The sequence below is a fragment of the Zingiber officinale genome, chromosome 7A, assembly GCF_018446385.1.
Source record: "Zingiber officinale cultivar Zhangliang chromosome 7A, Zo_v1.1, whole genome shotgun sequence".
NCBI lineage: Eukaryota > Viridiplantae > Streptophyta > Magnoliopsida > Zingiberales > Zingiberaceae > Zingiber > Zingiber officinale.
In genome coordinates, this window is record NC_055998.1 from 23,580,660 (window position 1) to 23,598,784 (window position 18,125).

The window sequence follows — 18,125 nt, forward strand, 5'->3', positions numbered from 1 at the left end:
AGAAACTGATATTAGAAACTTTGAGAGAAATCTAAGAGATGAACAAAAGGGTATTGATGATGAAACACTAATCGAGTTATTTACATCTGAGCAAGAGAAGAATTTAGCTTTTTTATTTGATTATGAGACTAATTCAAATAATATATTTAGTAGATGCTTTTGGGATGATTATATATTAAGAAGGGCATGTAGTGTATTTGGTGATGCAGTTGTATTTGATATGACATATAACACCAACAAATATGACAAAATTTTAGCACCATTTGTAGGAGTTAATCATCATCATCAAACAATTATTTTTAATTGTGGATTTCTTAGTGATGAGAAAACTGAGTCTTTTGTTTGGTTGCTTACAAAGTTCTTAGAAGTTATACCTAAGGTGCACCAAACATTATCATCACTGATTAGGATCCTGCTATGACAAAAGCTATTGCATAGGTCTTCCCTTAAACAGTGCATCGATATTATTTGTGGCACATATTGAACAAATTCTCAGATAAATTAGACCCTTTGACTTTTTAAAACCACTATTACAGCATAAAGAATGTCATTGCAACTTCTACAACACCTGATGATTTTGAGAAGTCATAGGAAGAGACTATTGTTACGCTTCCGCAATTATATAGATTCGTCATTAGTAATAAAGATTATCAATCCCATGAGTACTGGTTATAAGCACTAGTGATGACACACTTAGGATTAGCTACACTATTGATGGTTGTAAGTAATCTAAGAAAAGAGATTAAAAAGTGGAAACGAGAACTAGCAACGAGAAGAAATCAACCTGGTTAATGAAGAGTTCTAGGAGTTCGGTTTCATTGTGGTGGTATTGATGTGTCACATACTATCCTATACTCATTGTCCATCAGCATGCATTCGCCGGAAGCTAAAGCAACTATCCTTAACCACCAAACAAAGACGATCCCTATGAAATCTTGTTACGGTTAACCCCTATCACTAGGGCGCCTCGGTAGATCACAAGGACACGACTCTAATTGATGTTATCAAAGATAGAGTTAATAAGATTAGTTTGGTCTCTTACTTCCTTGTGGAGGAGTCGCCTCTCCTTTCAAGGAAGTACCCTAGATGCCCGTGATCGGGTTACCCCTGTCACTAGGGCCCCTCGGGTGTACGATCTAAGGTATTCCCTCTACGAGATTGGCAATTCTTACACAATCAATCAACACAACAAAGAGATCAAGTAGTTGAAACAAAGCAAGCGAAATCATCCAATGAATATAAGCATAGTATGAGTCTTACATCAAAATTAATCCACAATTACTCCCTCATCCTAGAACAAGGACTCTACTCCATAGACGCCGGAAAACCCCGAAGACATAGTGAATCTAAACATACAATCCTCAAAAACAAAGAGAGAAAGAAGAAGTATGCTTATCCAACGATGATGAGTGATATTCGGATCCAATCCTTTGCTTCTAGAGTTGATGTAGTGATGAAAGATCACTGGAATGATGTCCTAGATGACGTGGAATGGAACTAGAGTGATTCTCCTGTTGATGACTTGCCTCCCGCCTCTCCTCCCCTCGGAAAAAGGGTTAAAACCCCTTTTATAGGCTAGGACGCGGCGCGGCGGCACGACCTGCAAGGATGGCACGACCGTGCCCTTTCTTAGCTCTGGGTGCACTGCACGACCGTGCCAATTGGCACGACCATGTGATGTCGGGACTCGGATCTGGGGACACGACCGTGCAGGGTTGCATGGTCGTGTGCTGCTTGGTCTCGGTCATGGGGGGCACGACCGTACAAGTATGCACGGCCATGCTTTGATCTGCCTCTGGGTTGGCCGCATGGCCGTGCAAGGGTTACATGGACATGCACTTCTCCTTTCCTGTTTGGCCACATGGTCGTGCAAGGTTTTCACGACTGTGTTCTCTGGCTTGCTCCGATGCATCGACAAATGTTGTTTTCGCTCTGAAAGTTGTCCCTGTCAACACAAAACTAAACATAGAGCAGATACCCGTACAAAAGAGTATATATGATGAGTACATGATAAAAGAGGCGATCATACAAAGAATATGTACATATAAAGCAAGTGAATGTGCGTAAAAACTTGCATAAACTATCATAATATTTACGCACATCACACCCCCAGACTTGAACCTTTGCTTATCCTCAAGCAAAATGCTACAAACTATGTTCATGAGCTCTTGGTAGTGTTTCATAATCCCTAGTGCATTTGCCTAACTCTATCTGCTAGTTTCATTGATAAGCATGATTGTGGAGTTACCTAAGTATGTCCTAAGCATAAGTTCTTTGTGCTCGGTGCAATAAGTAGCTCAAACTCTTCAAGTTTCAATTCTTTGTCCTAGTTAAGTCGTCATACAATTGAGTTCCTAATGTTCCCGGTGATAGGCACTTACCTGCCACACACTTGGTTCATTTTTCTTAAATTACACAAGGTCTCAAAGGATACTTCTCGGAATCAAGAGAAATATAACATTCATTTACCCAGTAACCTAACTCGGTCCCAAAGGTGTGAATTGTTAGTTTCCACTCACGATAACTGTTTTTATCCCTTATTCATTTTTTTTCATTTATTTATTTATTTATTTTGGTGCTATAGTGTAGCACTAATCACACATGCGGGATGCATATATTGGGATTTAGATTTTTCCAAATGAGCTTCCATGATCCGAGGTCATCCAGTAACCAAAATGTAAATAAGAAATCACCATGGGAACAAAAGTACTAAACAATTTGGATGAATCATAACTATTCCAAAAGTATTTCTACTATTCAAGCTTAAGTGCTTAAGTGTAGTGTAAATAAGATCTTTAAGGTTAGGTCAAAACTTATACCAAACTCCGTACAATACTTAGCTTATTTCATGCTACTAGAGATAGAGAAAGGAGATACATCAAACATACTAACACTATCTAGACAACACATACACTAAGAAAATGCTAGTCATTTTGCTATCAGACAAGTAGCAGAAAAAGTAGAAGGTTTGATGTTCTCAAATATGCCTCAAAACTAGAAATGCGAATAAACAAAGCAAAGTGCAAATGAGATGCAAATAAAAACATGAAACTAGAAAAATGCAAATAAAAAAACAGACTAAAAATAAAATATTCAAAGAAAAAATAAAATGCAAAAAGAAAAGAAAACTCGACTCGACTCAAGTTGTGCAGACAAACACAACACCCCCCCCAGACTTAGACTTTTCATCGTCCTAATGAAATCCATACGGTGGCGGGGGTGGGGGATAAGGGGGTCCCCGATGTGTGTTAGGGGGAAATCTAGGCATTCCAGGAAGATGACAAATGTGTTGATGATATTGATAAAGGGCATTTACTTGTCATCTAGTGATATCCATATCATCCATAAAATTTCTCATTCTTTCCTGGTCAACCTCATAATTCTGAACGAACCCTGTCACCTGACTATGGAAGTCCCTAGTAAACTGAAAATAATCTTGTACCTCCCTAAACTGGTCGTCAGATAACTTGAAGCGACCCTCCAACAATCGCTGTTGGATGTTTTGCTTCTCATGAAGGGAGTCTAAAGAGGTACGAAAGTCAGAAAAATCAAACCTAGAGGATCCCGTGCCATATGCAAAAGAGTGCCTAGGAGGTTTCGGATGTCCGAAAGGCTGCAGGAATCCTGATGACGAGGGCTCTTGGTGGTACTCGGTTTCTTGTATAATGGGGGCACAGTCTCGGGGTGTAAATCAGTGATCACCCAATTCGCGGGGTCGCGAACTAAAGTGCGCTTGGGGCAAGGAAGGGGTAATGGAAAACCATTGTTCCTAGGGAAGGCAAACCCATTCTCATCCCAACAAATCATCCTCATAGCAAGACAAGAATCGATATTGATCTTGTCATTACCATGAATCACCTCTAATCTATCAAGCTCACAACCCAGATTGAATGCAATTTGGGTGATCAATCCACCAAACACTATCATCCCCGAAGATGCCTTAGCTGCCCTCAACAAAGTTTGCAAAAAATGAAATCCGGAATCAAAATCGACTTTATTCAACATCACCCAAAGAGAATAGAGTTCTATCTTTCTAACCACCTCATCACTCTCTCCTCGACCAAAGATCATTTTGCTCATCACTCGGTGAAGGTATCTAAAGGTCGGGTTTTGCATGCGGGATGCCTTGGCTCTAGAGGGTTCATAAGGGTCTTTTGATCCGGTTATTGACGCCCAAAATTCATTCCATCTTATTTCATCATCAAATCCTCGGGCACCACCAATGGTAAACCAAAATAATTATTGAAATCACTAAAAGTCTACCGAACTTCTTTATTCATCATCCTAAAAGTTATGCCCCCTACATAGTCATCCTCAGAAGAAAATTTAACATTAATCGAGCTCAAAAATTCAAGGACTAGGCGGGGGTAAGTAGATGCATGAGCGTACATAACATCATTCCAATCTAAAGAACTAATCATCCAATCTACATCATCGCTAATTCCTAGCATGTCCATAGTAATGGGATCCATATATTTAGTGCATGTAATTTTCCTAGCGACAAGGATATCAAATCTAGATTTTTGTTCATGATTTCTAAAAATAATATTGAACTCGTTTTCATTACCTTCATTGTGTGCCACCCTTTTTCCTTTGTCTTTTGAAGAAGAAGCCTTCCCTTTGCCTTTGTCACCTCCCGATGCATCTCCTTCGCCAGATCCACCGCTTCCTCGACGAAGTCTCTTCAAGATCTGCGACATGGTGCAATGTTTTGAGGAATTTCTTGTGGAGATGGTTCTTGAGGATGGAAGAGGAGGAGAAGGAAGGAAAAATAGGGAAGTTTCTTCTCTCTTTTCAGATTTGTGGCTTGAAGAAGTGTTAGATCTAGATGTAGATCTAAGGAAAAATGAGCTCTAGAGGTGGGAAATTAGGGTTTGATGAGGTGTAGTAGGGAGAAGACTTTTGGGAGAGAAGGAGATGGAAATAGGGTTTTTTGGAGAAGTGGGCGGCGCACATGGGCAGGGGCACGTCCGTGTCTTATAGACACGGTCGGGTTAGGTGGGGCTCTGCACGACCGTGTCGATTGGCATGACCTCCTCTTTTCTCCCTCCGGCCAAGGTTGCACGGCCGTGCCAATTGGCACGACCCAGTCCTCGCCAATTGGCACGACCCAGTCCTCCCTCTTCTCTGGACAAGTCTCACGGCCATGCCAATTGGCATGGCCCGAGTCATCTCCTTCTTTGGCAGTCTCGTACGACCATGCCGAGTGGCACGACCTGTGTCCTTCTCTCTGCATAGGCCACATGGTCGTGCAAGGTTGCACAGCCTGTGGCTTTCATCCTTCTGTTGGCTTCGCACGACCGTGTGGGATCACACGACCGACTCCTTTAGGCTCACGGTGACTCACCTTTCACTCTTTCGGTTCCTCTGACGCCTCCACGCCCATGAAACGCTCATGACCAGCTCGTGGAGGCTCTTCACATCCTAAAAATGAATACCCAAAAATAAAGAAATAATAAAAATACTCAACTAAACTCACCAAAACTAGAACAATGAACTAGAATGAAAGAAAACCCTTAGGTTGCCTCCCAAGAAGCGCTTGTTTTAGGTCTTTAGCTCGACCCCGTTTTAGTTAATGTGGACTAAACCTGTGGAAGCACAGCTCTCCTCCTAGGGTTAATGCTCCAGTCTGCACCTTTAGTTTCGCTCGTGCAGGACAAATGCATTTCTTATTGCTCGTTGGAGGGGAACTCTTATGGAAACTACACTCCTCGACTTTGTGTATGTTGATCTTGATAGAATTTCCCTGAGAAGAGGGGTTGCTGATGGAGGAATCAGATAAATCAAATTCGATCTTTTCTTTGCCGATCTCTAAAGATAACCTGTGACTTTTCACATCAATGATGGCTCCAGCTGTGGCAAGGAATGGTCTTCCAAGGATAATCAGTATCTTGGGATCTTCCTCCATATCTAAGATAATGAAATCTGTGGGAACGATACATCCACCCACTTCTACTGGCACGTCTTCCACTATTCCCATGGGTATCTACATGAATGGTCAACTGATTGCAGTGCCATAGTAGTCAGTTTAATGTTCTGGAGGCCCAGCTTCTTACATAAAGAGTACGGAAGTAGGCTAACGCTGGCCCCCAAGTCGCAGAAAGCTCTTTGTATGAGTTCAGAACTAATTTTGCACGGTATAGAAAAACTTCTTAGATCCTAAAGTTTTGGTGGAGTATTTGCCATAAGTAGAGCGCTACAATTCTCTGTTAATGCTACGGTCTCAAAGTCGCCCTTCTGCCTCCTGTTAGATAAAATACCCTTCAAGAACTTTATGAACTTCGGCATTTGGTGCAGTGCATCTATCAGTGGTACTTTTACACAAATCTCCTTGATCTTCTTCAAGAATCGGTTGAACTCTTCATCCTTCTGGGAGGTTATCAGTTTCTAAGGGAAAGGAATCGTTTGACTTTGTGGGGGAACTTGAAGAGTTCCTTCAACTTTCTTAGTTACCTCCTCTCCATCCCTGTTCTGGGTCTGATTGGGCATTAGGGGAGAAGGCTCTTCCTCTGAGTCAGGTTCCTTCTGAGTAATGATTTGGGGGTCTCCCACAGTACGTCCGCTCCTCAGCTCAATGCAGTTGCAATGTTCCACTGGGTTTATATCTGGCTTCCCTGGAAATGTTCCTTGTGCGCTTGAGATGGATTGGGCTATCTGGGCTATCTGGTTGTCTTGCATCTTTTGATGTTTCTCAAAATTTTCCATTCTTTGGGTTAACAGCTTGATCTCATTCGTCATCTCTTTTTGCTTCGAGAGAGCTTCTTCAAGCATCTTTTCAATTCTGGATAATTGTGAAGGTTGCTGTTGAAAAGTCTATCGTCTAGATGAGTAGCTCTGCTGCCCAGGTGAGTAGCTCCGTTGTCCAGGTTGATAGCTTTGTTTTGCTGGCCCTTGTTCTTGATTGTTTCGATATGAGAAGTTTGGGTGATTCCTCCAACTTGGATTGTATGTATTGGAGTACAGATTATTTTGCCTTTGGTTGTAGCTGACTATCGCATCACACTACTCAAGTTGGTTTATCTGTGCTTGTATTGGCCCTAGGGGGCAAGTATCTTGAGCATGATTCGTACTTCCACAAGTTTCGCAAACACAAACTATCACATTGGTTGTGTTGTTGTTGTTCCCCATGGCCTCAAACTTCTTGGTCAGAGCGTCTAGCTTTGCAGACATGAAAGTGATGACTGCATCTACGTCGAATTTCCCTGACGCTTTTATTAGATTCCCTGATAAAGAACCACCAGATCTTTCTGATGCCCACTGATGGTGATTCTGTGCCACATTCTCTATGATCTATTCAGCTTCATCAAGGATGTTGTTCATCAGTGCTCCTCCTGTTGCAGAATCGAGGGATACCTTCGTGTGATAGTTGATTCCATTATAGAAGGTGTGTACAACCAACCATTTCTCAAGGCCATGATGGGGGCACTGTCTCAGCATACTTTTGAATCTGTCCTAGGCTTCAAATAATGATTCTGAGTCTATCTGTTTGAAGCTTGCAATCAGATTCCTCATATGAGCAGTTCTGCTTGGTGGATAGAATTTGTCCAGGAATTTCTGCCCACACTGCTCCTAGGATGTAATGCTATTTGCTGGAAGGGAATTTAGCCACTACTTGACTCTGTCTTTCAGGGAGAATCCGAAGAGCAATATCCTTACTAATTCTGGAGGGACTCCGTTCAATTTCATGGTGCCACAGATCTCGTAGAAAATCTCTAAGTGGTGGTTTGGATCATCGTGCAGTCCTCCTCCAAATTGATTCTGCTGAACCATGTGAATTACTGCAGGCTTGATTTCAAAGTTGTTAGCTTCGATTGGCGGTCGAGTGATGCTAGACCGAACCCCTCGTGCATAAGGTGTTGCATAATCCTTCAACAATTTATCAACCATCTCTGAAGATTCTTGTGCTGCTTGAAATACTTTCTGAAGGTTTCTTCTTCTCAAGAAAGTCCTATCAATCTCTGGATCGAATGGTAGAAGCTGTCCTGAAAGATTAGTTTTTTGCATGCAAAAATAAAATATGAAATATAATAAAGAAGAAGAAATGAAATAATAGTATTTTTTGGCGTTTTAATAAAAATGCATAAAGTAAAGAAAAACAAAAATAAAATTATTTATCTCTAATGCAAAATAAAGGAAAGATAAAGGAAAAGAAAACAAAGTCTAGTCTAATCTAGTATGACTATCACCAATGTTATAGACGCAGTCCCCGACAACGACATCAAAAATTTTTTACGCTTCCGCAAGTGCACGAATTCGTCGTTAGTAATAAAGATTATTGATCCCATGAGGACTGGTTATAAGCACTAGTGATGACACACTTAGGATTAGCTACACTATCGATGGTTGTAAGTAATCTAAGAAAAGAGATTAGAAAGCGGAAACGAAAACTAGCAACGAGAAGAAATCAACCTGGTTAATGAAGAGTTTTAGGAGTTCAGTTTCATTGTGGTGGTATTGATGTGTCACATACTATCCTATACTCATTGTCCATCAGCATGCATTCGCCAGAAGCTAAAGCAACTATCCTTAAGCACCAAACAAAGACGATCCCTATGAAATCCTGTTACAGTTAACCCCTATCACTAGGGCACCTCGGTAGATCACAAGGACACGACTCTAATTGATGTTATCAAAGATAGAGTTAAGAAGCTTAGTTTGGTCTCTTACTTCCTTGTGGAGGAGTCGCTTCTCCTTTCAAGGAAGTACCCTAGATGTCCGTGAACAGGTTACCCCTGCCACTAGGGCCCCTTGGGTATACAATCTAAGATATTCCCTCTACGAGGTTGGAAATTCCTACACAATCAATCAACACAATAAAGAGATCAAGTAGTCAAAACAAAGCAAGTGAAATCATCCAATGAATATAAGCATAGTATGAGTCTTACATCAAAACCAATCCATAATTACTCCCTTATCCTAGAACAAGGACTCTACTCCATAGACGCCGGAGAAAAACCCGAAGACATAGTGAATTTAAACATACAATCCTCAAAAATAAAGAGAGAACGAAGAAGTATGCTTATCCAACGACGATGAGTGATCTTCGGATCCAATCCTTTGCTTCTGGAGTTGATGTGGTGATGAAAGATCGCTGGACCGATGTCCTGGACAGCGTGGAACGACACCAGAGTGATTCTCCTGTTGAGGGCTCGTCTCCCGGCTCCCCCCCCTTTTTTTTTTTAAAAAAAGGGTTAAAACCCCTTTTATAGGCTAGGGCGCGATGCGGCGGCATGACCGTGCAAGGATGGCATGGTCGTTCCCTTTCTTAGCTCTGGGTGCACTGCACGACCATGCCAATTGGCACGACCGTGTGATGCTGGGACTCGGATCTGGGGACACGACTATGTAGCTGCATGAAATTTGAGTTTAAGGGCATTCCATGCAGGTATAAGTTAGCTTATTTTCATATCAACCAAGTGTTCCATTTACCTAATATATATATACTCAAATGATGGATATGAGATACAAAAGTTGGAGCAATATATGCTTTAGGGGAGCAAAATGTCATTAATGATCCAGATTCAGAAAGGTATTTGATGTCAAAGCACTCGAGGTTATCCTATAAAGCTTTAGTATTTGTTGATGATGTATCTTTGAGTAATGAGAGGACAACCTTCTTGGATGAACAATTCGATTGTATCTACAACAAAATTCAAGAGATGTCCATTAGAATAACATGCAGTGATAGAAGTCAAAGAAAGAAATCCATTGATGAGGGCCTTGATATTATTGATCCTTCTGTGGTAAGAACTAAGAGATGTATGAAGAGATTAAAATCATCAAAGGAAAAATCAACCTCAAATTCCAGGCTTTGTCATATATGCGGACATCAAGGAGTGTCACATGACAAGCGTAACTGTCCCAACTTACAGCAAGGGTATGTGTCGATTAATTTTACATTTTTGTTATATTTTTCTTACAAACACAAATTTATTTTATTATATTTTGCATATGACAAATCAATTGAAGATAATAATCATAACAGGCTTGATGACACATGTGAACCTGATTTGGGATCTATAGCTGATACTATTAAAGATTTAATTTGTTAAATTATAGTGGTTTATTGTTTATTGAGTAAATAAAATTTATAAATTATCTTTATTGTTGTAAGTTCTAACAACATGTGCTAGGATGTTGTAATTATATATGGTTGGTATTCATCAATTTCCTTTATTTGCATGTTTAATTGGTTTAGTACATTTCTTGTATTAAGGTGTTTGCATACAGTATGCTTCTTGTTATTTGGTGGAAATTTTGGAATTACACTTGTTTGTTCTTTTTTATGGAAATGGAAAGGGTTTGACGTGTTGGTAAGGGAAATACCTGACGATCAAACCTGTGTTTTGATAATGGTAAATGGTTCAAAGTTAAGTTATTTTGTTATCTAACAGGTGTGATTGAACTTACGAGAAAGCCCTAAGTATTCTTAGGCAAAAGTCCTAGTGGATACTAGGTAGTGTTGGTGCGGGAAGCATCCGACGATCGAACCTAAGTTTTGATAATGGAAAAGGATTCAAAGTTAAGGTGTGTTATTATCTAACATGTTGAATGAGTGTTTCAGGAAAGTCCTAACTGCGGTTAGGCAGGTGAAAACCCTAGGGGGTGGTAACCCTAGGTCCTAGGGGGTGGTAACCCTAGGTGGAGAAAAGTCCTAGCTGCGGTTAGGCAAAGGGAAAAACCCTAGGGGGTGGTAACCCTATGCGAAAAATCTTGGCAGGTCGATGACTTCAGGCAAAAAGTCCTAGGGGGTGGTAACCCTAGGTGGAAAGTCCTGGTGTCGCGAACCAGGTGAAAGACTGGACTAGCCGAGAAGCGGATGTCCAGCAGAAAGTCCGGAAGCGTCGAGTGCTGAGCAAAAGTCTAGTCGATCTGGAGGATCATACTGACAACAGGTAAATCTCCTGAGTGGAGTAGGTGAGGACGCGTTCCCCGTAGAGGGAACAGTAGGCGTCGGGTCGACCTAGGGTTTCTGGTTGGAAACCCGAAGTCAGACTCGGACAGTCCGAAGACTGTCAATACTTCATTTGTCATACTTATTGTATTATGTGCTAACTTTGTGCTGCAGGGTAGTGTTTGGGACTAACGTATCTTGCAGGTGCAAAGAAGCAACCTAAAGCCTCGGATGAACAGTGTCCGAGGCGCTTTCATGGAGCTTGGAGGCGCCTCGGGTGCAAGGCTGGTACTGGCTGCGAGAAGCTGTTCAAGGCGCCTTGATGAACAGTGGAAGGCGCCTTGAACAGATGAAGGCGCCCTGTGAACAGTAGAAGGTGCCTTGAATCTGTGATAAGATTCGACTAGTTCGCTCCTCATCTCCGCGGCTGACTTGGCTTATTCAAGGCGCCTTAGGTAGCATTCAAGGCGCCTTGAACACTATTTATAAGGGGGTTCGACCAGCAGCTTTGGAACAATGAATTCCAAGTCTTCTTTCTTCAACGTGCTGCTCCGAAAGACTCCCGGAAGTGTTGCTACAAGTCTCCGACGACCCAGAGCTCCAAGATTTCTCTTTTCGTCGTCGGTATAAATTTCTTTTATCGCATTTCTTGTAATACTTAGTTTGTAATAATCGAGCTTATAGTTGTTGCCCACCGGAAGCGATCAAGGATCGCGGGCCTTCGAGTAGGAGTCGCCTTAGGCTCCGAACGAAGTAAAAATCTCTTGCGTCTTTGTGTGTTTGTTATTATTCCGCTGCATTAACTCTTACGCTTTTTACGATTCCGATATGAACGAAATAGCCACGAGCGCTATTCACCCCCCCCCTCCTCTAGCGCATCTCGATCCAACAGGTAGGTCAAAACCTTAGGGGGAGGTAACCCTAGGTCGTAGGGGGTAGTAACCCTAGGTGGAAAGTCTTGGAGGGTTGTGCACTTTGGGTGAAATCCTAGAGTCGGGGACTAGGTGAAAGTCTGGACGGCTCGTGGAGTGGGCATCCAGCATGAAGACCTAAAGTCTCGAGCGCTGAGCAAAAGTCCAGTCGATCTAGAGGATCGGTCTGACAAAAGGTAAACTCTCTTGAGAGGAGTAGGTGAGGATGCGCTCCCCGTTGAGGGAATAGTAGGCGTAGTTTTGAACTAGGGGGTTCGGAGGAAATCCGAAAGTTAGAACCGGATAGTCTGAAGGTTGTCAAAAGTTATTCTTTCATATTTCTTTATTTGCTATTTGTCTAACTCTATTTTGCAGGAGACTAACACTTCTTGCAGGGTTAGATTCGACCTTGATCAGTCGACCAAACACTCAAACAAAAGGATCAGATTTCCAACGAGTTGATCAGGTTCGACCAAGGGATCAATCAACTGAACCTGGGTTAGTCGACCTAACAGTGGATAAGCTCAAGCCGAGTTGATCGGACTAGATGAGTTGGGGATCGGTTGACCGAACGGCGGGATCAGTCGATTGAACGAAGACTTCTATCCGAGCAGCGTAACTTGGATGAGAAGCCGGGCCGATTCAGGAATGATCGGTTGACTGATCAGGGGGATTAGTCAACCGATCGAAATCAGGTCAAAATTGATCCCGAGATTAATGGATTTGGATCAGGTCTGAGGTGGCTATAAAATGGGGTCTCAGCCAGCATTTTGAACAACACACTCTAAACATTCTTCTTATGTGCGCGCTGCTACGAATGACTCAATAACGCCTAACTACTGCTCCGACAATCGATGATCAACTATTTATTCTTTGTTATCGATAAATCTTGTATTCGTTATTACACTTGTACTAGTCTTTGTAAAGTGTTTCCGAACTTATAGTGATCGCCCAACGTAAATGATCAACGATCGTGGACCATGGAGTAGGAGTCGCCATAGGTTCCGAACCAAATAACCAAAAGTATTAGCGATTGTTCTCTTGTTTCTTTCTATCTTCGGTTGCGTTTATTTTGTGTTTTCTAAAATAAGTGAAAAAGTCATGAGTGCTATTCACTCCTCTCTAACATGCATCGATCCTACATGAGGAACCTAACAGTTGGAGGTTGACCAAAGTCCACAATTATTGGAAACACATATTATTAAGCTTGCATTAAATAAAGTAAATATTATAAATTAATCATGTATTGCCACTGTATTAATCCAATAGTACATGGAGAAGTCCTTACACAATCAATTAAGAAACCAAGAACATTACACAATTCATTCTCTACAAAAAAAAAAAAAAAAAAATATTATGTTGAATTATTATCAGCATGCATTTCCACCACATTGCAGCCATTATACAGTAAATTGTGGCTGAGAATGTATTAAAACAAGATTATTAACTTTCATTAACCACATTGTCATCCTAGAATGGTGGCAAAAGGTGACTACATTAATCCTCAGTATCTCCGTCAATCTATTCCAGGGTCAATACAGAGGAGATAAATCATGGATGAATATTAACCTTTGAAATAGTGACTAACGTATTATCGTCCTAGAATGTATGCACATGTATAAGAGATGAAAAGAGATAATATTTCATTTACTAAGTTTTCCTGTATACACCAATTTTAGAAATTGAGTGCATGCTAATAAATCATGATTATGACCCAATATTTAATAAACATACAATTTCAAAAGATACCATGGAACGGAAGAATATTAGAATAACATAAGATTCATTTTCTACCTTACTGAGCATAATCACAATAAAACTATTTTCAACAACTTTATTCTTATCAAAAGTAGTATTGTCTTTAAGGATTTTCCCTTGATGTATAAAGCATTTGCTGCTCATCTTTGTAAACATCTTTCCTTTGAGATGTCTCAATAAATTATTTTACTATAGCAACATGAAAGACAACCATAGGACAACACTGAAAGTGAGTATTCCACATGATACCTACTTTTCACATTTTCATAATTTTAGTAAATTCTAACTTCAAATTTTAGTTAACTTCATAAAGTTAAAAGTTAGGGCTTCTATTTGAATGGTTCCAGTTGAAAGTTGTTTCAAATTCAGTTGAAAGTTGTTTTAAATAACATATTTTTTTGCTTAAATTTACGTCATACATGTTTCTTCATTGTGACAAGTCTCACAAATTTAGTTAACTTCATTTGTTGAAATCATAGCTGTAGGTATGAATGTTCTGAGGTGACAAGAACAAGTTTTTGTTTATGGAAATGGAAAGGATCTCCCTCCTTACAAGGTATGTTTTTTTTTGGAGTTTAAGGTTAAACAAAACTACTTTTTGTTTGATTATTTTGTAATCCAAGAATTGTGGTTTGGACTATAAAACCTGTTTGATTTCAGCTTGAAGGCAGATACCAGCAGTACTTTCACAGGATGGTGCAAGTGATATCATGTTTTGAAATGTTTACAAGTAGTGGAGCTGATGCATCTTATACTGCTCTCACGATCCAACTATGTCACGACATTTCTCTAACCTCAGAGACACGATCATCATTCTCGAGAAAAATTACTTTTTAAATTATTTTGTAATCCAAGAATTGGGATTGAGACTTATTGTTTGATGTCATAAGAACATTTGGGTCCACTAGTCTATATTGTTGTATGTAAATTAAATAATGCACATTTCAACACAACTAAAGTAAAATTAATGTGTTTCATGTGTTAGAGGGTGTGCAGTATGGTTTCTTATGTATCTTGTTTCTTCCTACAAAGTTGCTAAAAAGTTTTGGCATGGAATTGGAATTGAGTCATTGTTAGTCGCCAATTTGCATGTCACTAGGCACTCCAAATTAATAAAAAGAGGGAACCCAAATAAACTAATATAAGTGTTGTAGTAAGGAGTCCCAAGTCGTATTTTTCCAAGGATAACTAGTAGATGTGTGTGAATTAGATTCTAAAATTCATTTTGGGTTTTTAAATTGAAAATGGAATTTATGCTTTCAACTCAAATCCTATCCAAAAATTTAATGGTCAAAAGTCCCAAATGGATCAAGAATTAAAATTCTATCCTTATCAACATTTAAACAACCTAAACAATAAACTAAACATCATAAATTCTATTCAAGTAGCACAATTTCGAGAAATCCAATCTAGAACAAGAATTAAACTAGAGTGAAAACTAACTTAGTATCCAATGTAAGCTCATTCAAATGGACTTTAACTACTGAACCTAAATCATTGAAACTACTAACCAAAAGAGAGCAACTAAAAGGATCGTAGAATTCAACCTAAGCTACAGCTACTGAAATTACAATCTTACTACAGATGTTGTCCCTAAACTGCCTTGACAACAAGTGTCCAACAAGTTCGAGACTTCATTAAATCAAACCTAAACAAAGCAGGATTTATTAAATTCAAATTTAAGATTCATCATAGAAATTAAACTTGTACTAATTGTATCTCTAATCCATAAGAGACAACTAAACAGGAATCAAAGTTATATCTGATCTAAGCTGAAATTAAGCTTGGGATGTGCTCATCTAAGAAGGAAACCAAACAAACAAACAATCTGCAAAAATGAATCTAAGATCTAGGTTAAGAAACATTCGCAAACTCCAAATCTCAGATCAGTAGCCTTCTCTCTATCATGAAGCAGAGGAGCTATTGGGAACACCCTTCAAGCTCTCAACCAATCTAATCAGTCGTTCCAGCACGTTAACAAGATGCACGAAGCTCCTGGAATTGTCCTTCAAGCTTGTGATCTGGATGTGCGAAGGGCAGAGGAATGGAGATGAGTGGCGCTACGGAAATCAATTGATCAGATCAATCGAACAGCTACTCGCAAATATGGCGATGAAATGAATGCAAAGGCTTCGGGAAAACTCCTTCAAGCTGCTGTAGGTGAGTGGAAGCCACAGATCTAGGGAACACCCTCAAATCTGTGTTTCTCACAGATCGTGAAAATGAAATCGCGACTTAGGGAATGCCCGTCGATCGCGTCTCACCTTTGATTGCTGATTGCCAGAAGACTAACTTCACTGTTGAAGATGGAGACGAGATCTGGAACTTAGAGTACGAATGGAGCGTCGGGGAAGACGATGTAAAGTGTCGAAGTTACGAGGAAGAAATTCCGCCCGAGCTGTGATTTCACTGTAGCTTCTCGTTATTTAAATCAACCTCTAATTGGATCTGACGGTCCAAAATGCTCGGATCTTGATCAACAGTGAAAACATCTCAGATCTGGATTAAAACCTCTAGATCTTCATCTACGGCTAAAATCTGCTTGTCATTAGGTTGGATGACCCGGATCTTCAGTAGATGACTTAGATCTACTCCGATCGTGGATGAACGGTCCAAATCACTTCAAGGCTTGATCATCTTGTTTAGCCCTAAATTTGAGCTCAAATGTGGTCTGATCTGATTGGGTCCATGACCCTTTTGATGCCTACAAAGAATATATCAAAATATTAGCATCAAATACCATGATAATAAACTAATTTGCAATTAAGTCCAAGATCAAATACAATTTATGAAACATGATGTAAATAAGAGTTTAATCTATGGAAAGACTATAAAAAACATGCATTATGAATCAAAAGATTGCAGCAAAATCATGGTTATTAAATTCCCACACTTAGTTTTGGATGTCCCGTTCAAGTAAAGAAAAACCTAAAAATCATCTCCACAATAATTCCCTAGCAATACCTAGAAGAAGGTAGAAGGTAATTAATTAAGGTCATCTAAAAGATCACAAACAATCATGAATGCAATCCAAACAATAATCAGTAGGTATGACAGTTTCAATCTAATTGAAAAATTAAACAAGATGCAATCTCACAAGGTATTTACCTATTCTAACTCTCACACTCAAACAAGTATAAGTGGAGCTCACTCAATGTCACTCACAACATTTCACTACCATAAGCTTGCTTATCTTCTAATTCTCCACCACCATAAAACATAGCAGACATGAATCAAAAGGATTTCATTAATAACTAAAATAGAATCAAAAGAATTAAGTGAAGTGAATGAAATAGGCAAAAGAAAAGAATTCAATGAAGAATTGAGAAGATAAGAGTATTGGAGAAATATACTTGATGAGTTGACCAATTTGATGTGAAAATAGATGAATACCATTTGTCGTTACCAATTCAAAAGATCAAGCTAACCTTTCCTTCAATTTGATAGCCATCCAAAATTCTTGATACTCTATCTTCACACTTGATACTTTTTTGTCTTGCCACTGTTTTTTTTCACTGATTTTCCACTTCAATTCCATCACTTGGAAACTAAAACAATCTCAAATCACCTTATGAAGAAGAGTTCCCTCCCCTACACTTAAAGTATTGTCCGTCTCGGACAAAGCTATTTTTTATACACTTAGCAACTCATTATGCTATACACTTCTAACCACTGTTTTTTTAATTCTGCATCACTTGCCCATTTCTTAATTCAGATTTAGATCCAGCAGGCGCTCATTTTACTGTCCTGAGGTTTGCAAAAGAAATCTTGGCACACACAACTTCACATCACTTGCAAATTCTACAGCATCTTTGTTGTCGATTGTAGAAATCAGAAACATGTGGCAGCTTAAGTTCAAGTCATATAGAATTCAGCTAGACTAAGGGTATCAATTAATATCGGAATGAGAAGAGACTAAACTCATGATGTTACTAATCAAAAACAACATAAAGATTTAACACCAATCATGTACTTATTGGTACATTGGTTTCATTTATGCAATTCTGCAAAATTCCAGCACGTCTACAGTTCATTAACCAAATTCAAGGAATTTAGCTTCAAAACTCTAGTTCTAGGAATATGACTCAAAGTAGTCAAATGCTTCAAGTTCTAGAAAACTTCAAAAGAGTGAGAGCTTGAATGCAATAGCTGTTGGTCCACAATTTAACTAGTATCAGAGTTCTCTAATTTTTTTTTTTAACAATTACAGGGCTCCATATAAGATTCTACAAATTTCCAAACCTTTGCTTTGTTCCGTCTTCTCCTCTTATTATAGCTTTAAAGTTATCCAAAATCATAGTAGTATTGCCAACATCAGTTATGAAGCTTCCAAGATCCAATTAATCTCTGCAATTCATGGATTCATAAATCAAATTTAGAAACTATGCCAAAGAACTCAGAATTAAATCCTCCCTTTTTTAATTCTAGATTTCTGATATTAGCTTCAGAAATTTCTAGTTGATGAAGTTTCAGTTTGAATCATGAAAAGAAGAGACTTTTAGTTACTACTATTCAAAGATAGCATATAGAATTAGCACGAAACCTGTATCAATCATGTTATT

At 39.4% G+C, this 18,125-nt stretch overlaps 1 protein-coding gene and 1 pseudogene across 1 annotated transcript; one reads left to right on the forward strand and one right to left on the reverse strand.

The window, feature by feature from the left end:
* Window positions 1-6,159: 6,159 nt before the first annotated feature.
* LOC121999282 lies at window positions 6,160-6,738 on the reverse strand. The gene is made up of 2 exons (XM_042553982.1): window positions 6,454-6,738; window positions 6,160-6,387 (listed from the first exon to the last, which is right to left on the reverse strand). Exons 1-2 carry the CDS (start codon window positions 6,736-6,738, stop codon window positions 6,160-6,162), a joined length of 513 nt encoding a protein of 170 aa, XP_042409916.1.
* Window positions 6,739-7,408: 670 nt separating this feature from the next.
* Window positions 7,409-7,480, forward strand: LOC122003258 (annotated as a pseudogene).
* The last annotated feature ends 10,645 nt before the right edge of the window (window positions 7,481-18,125 follow it).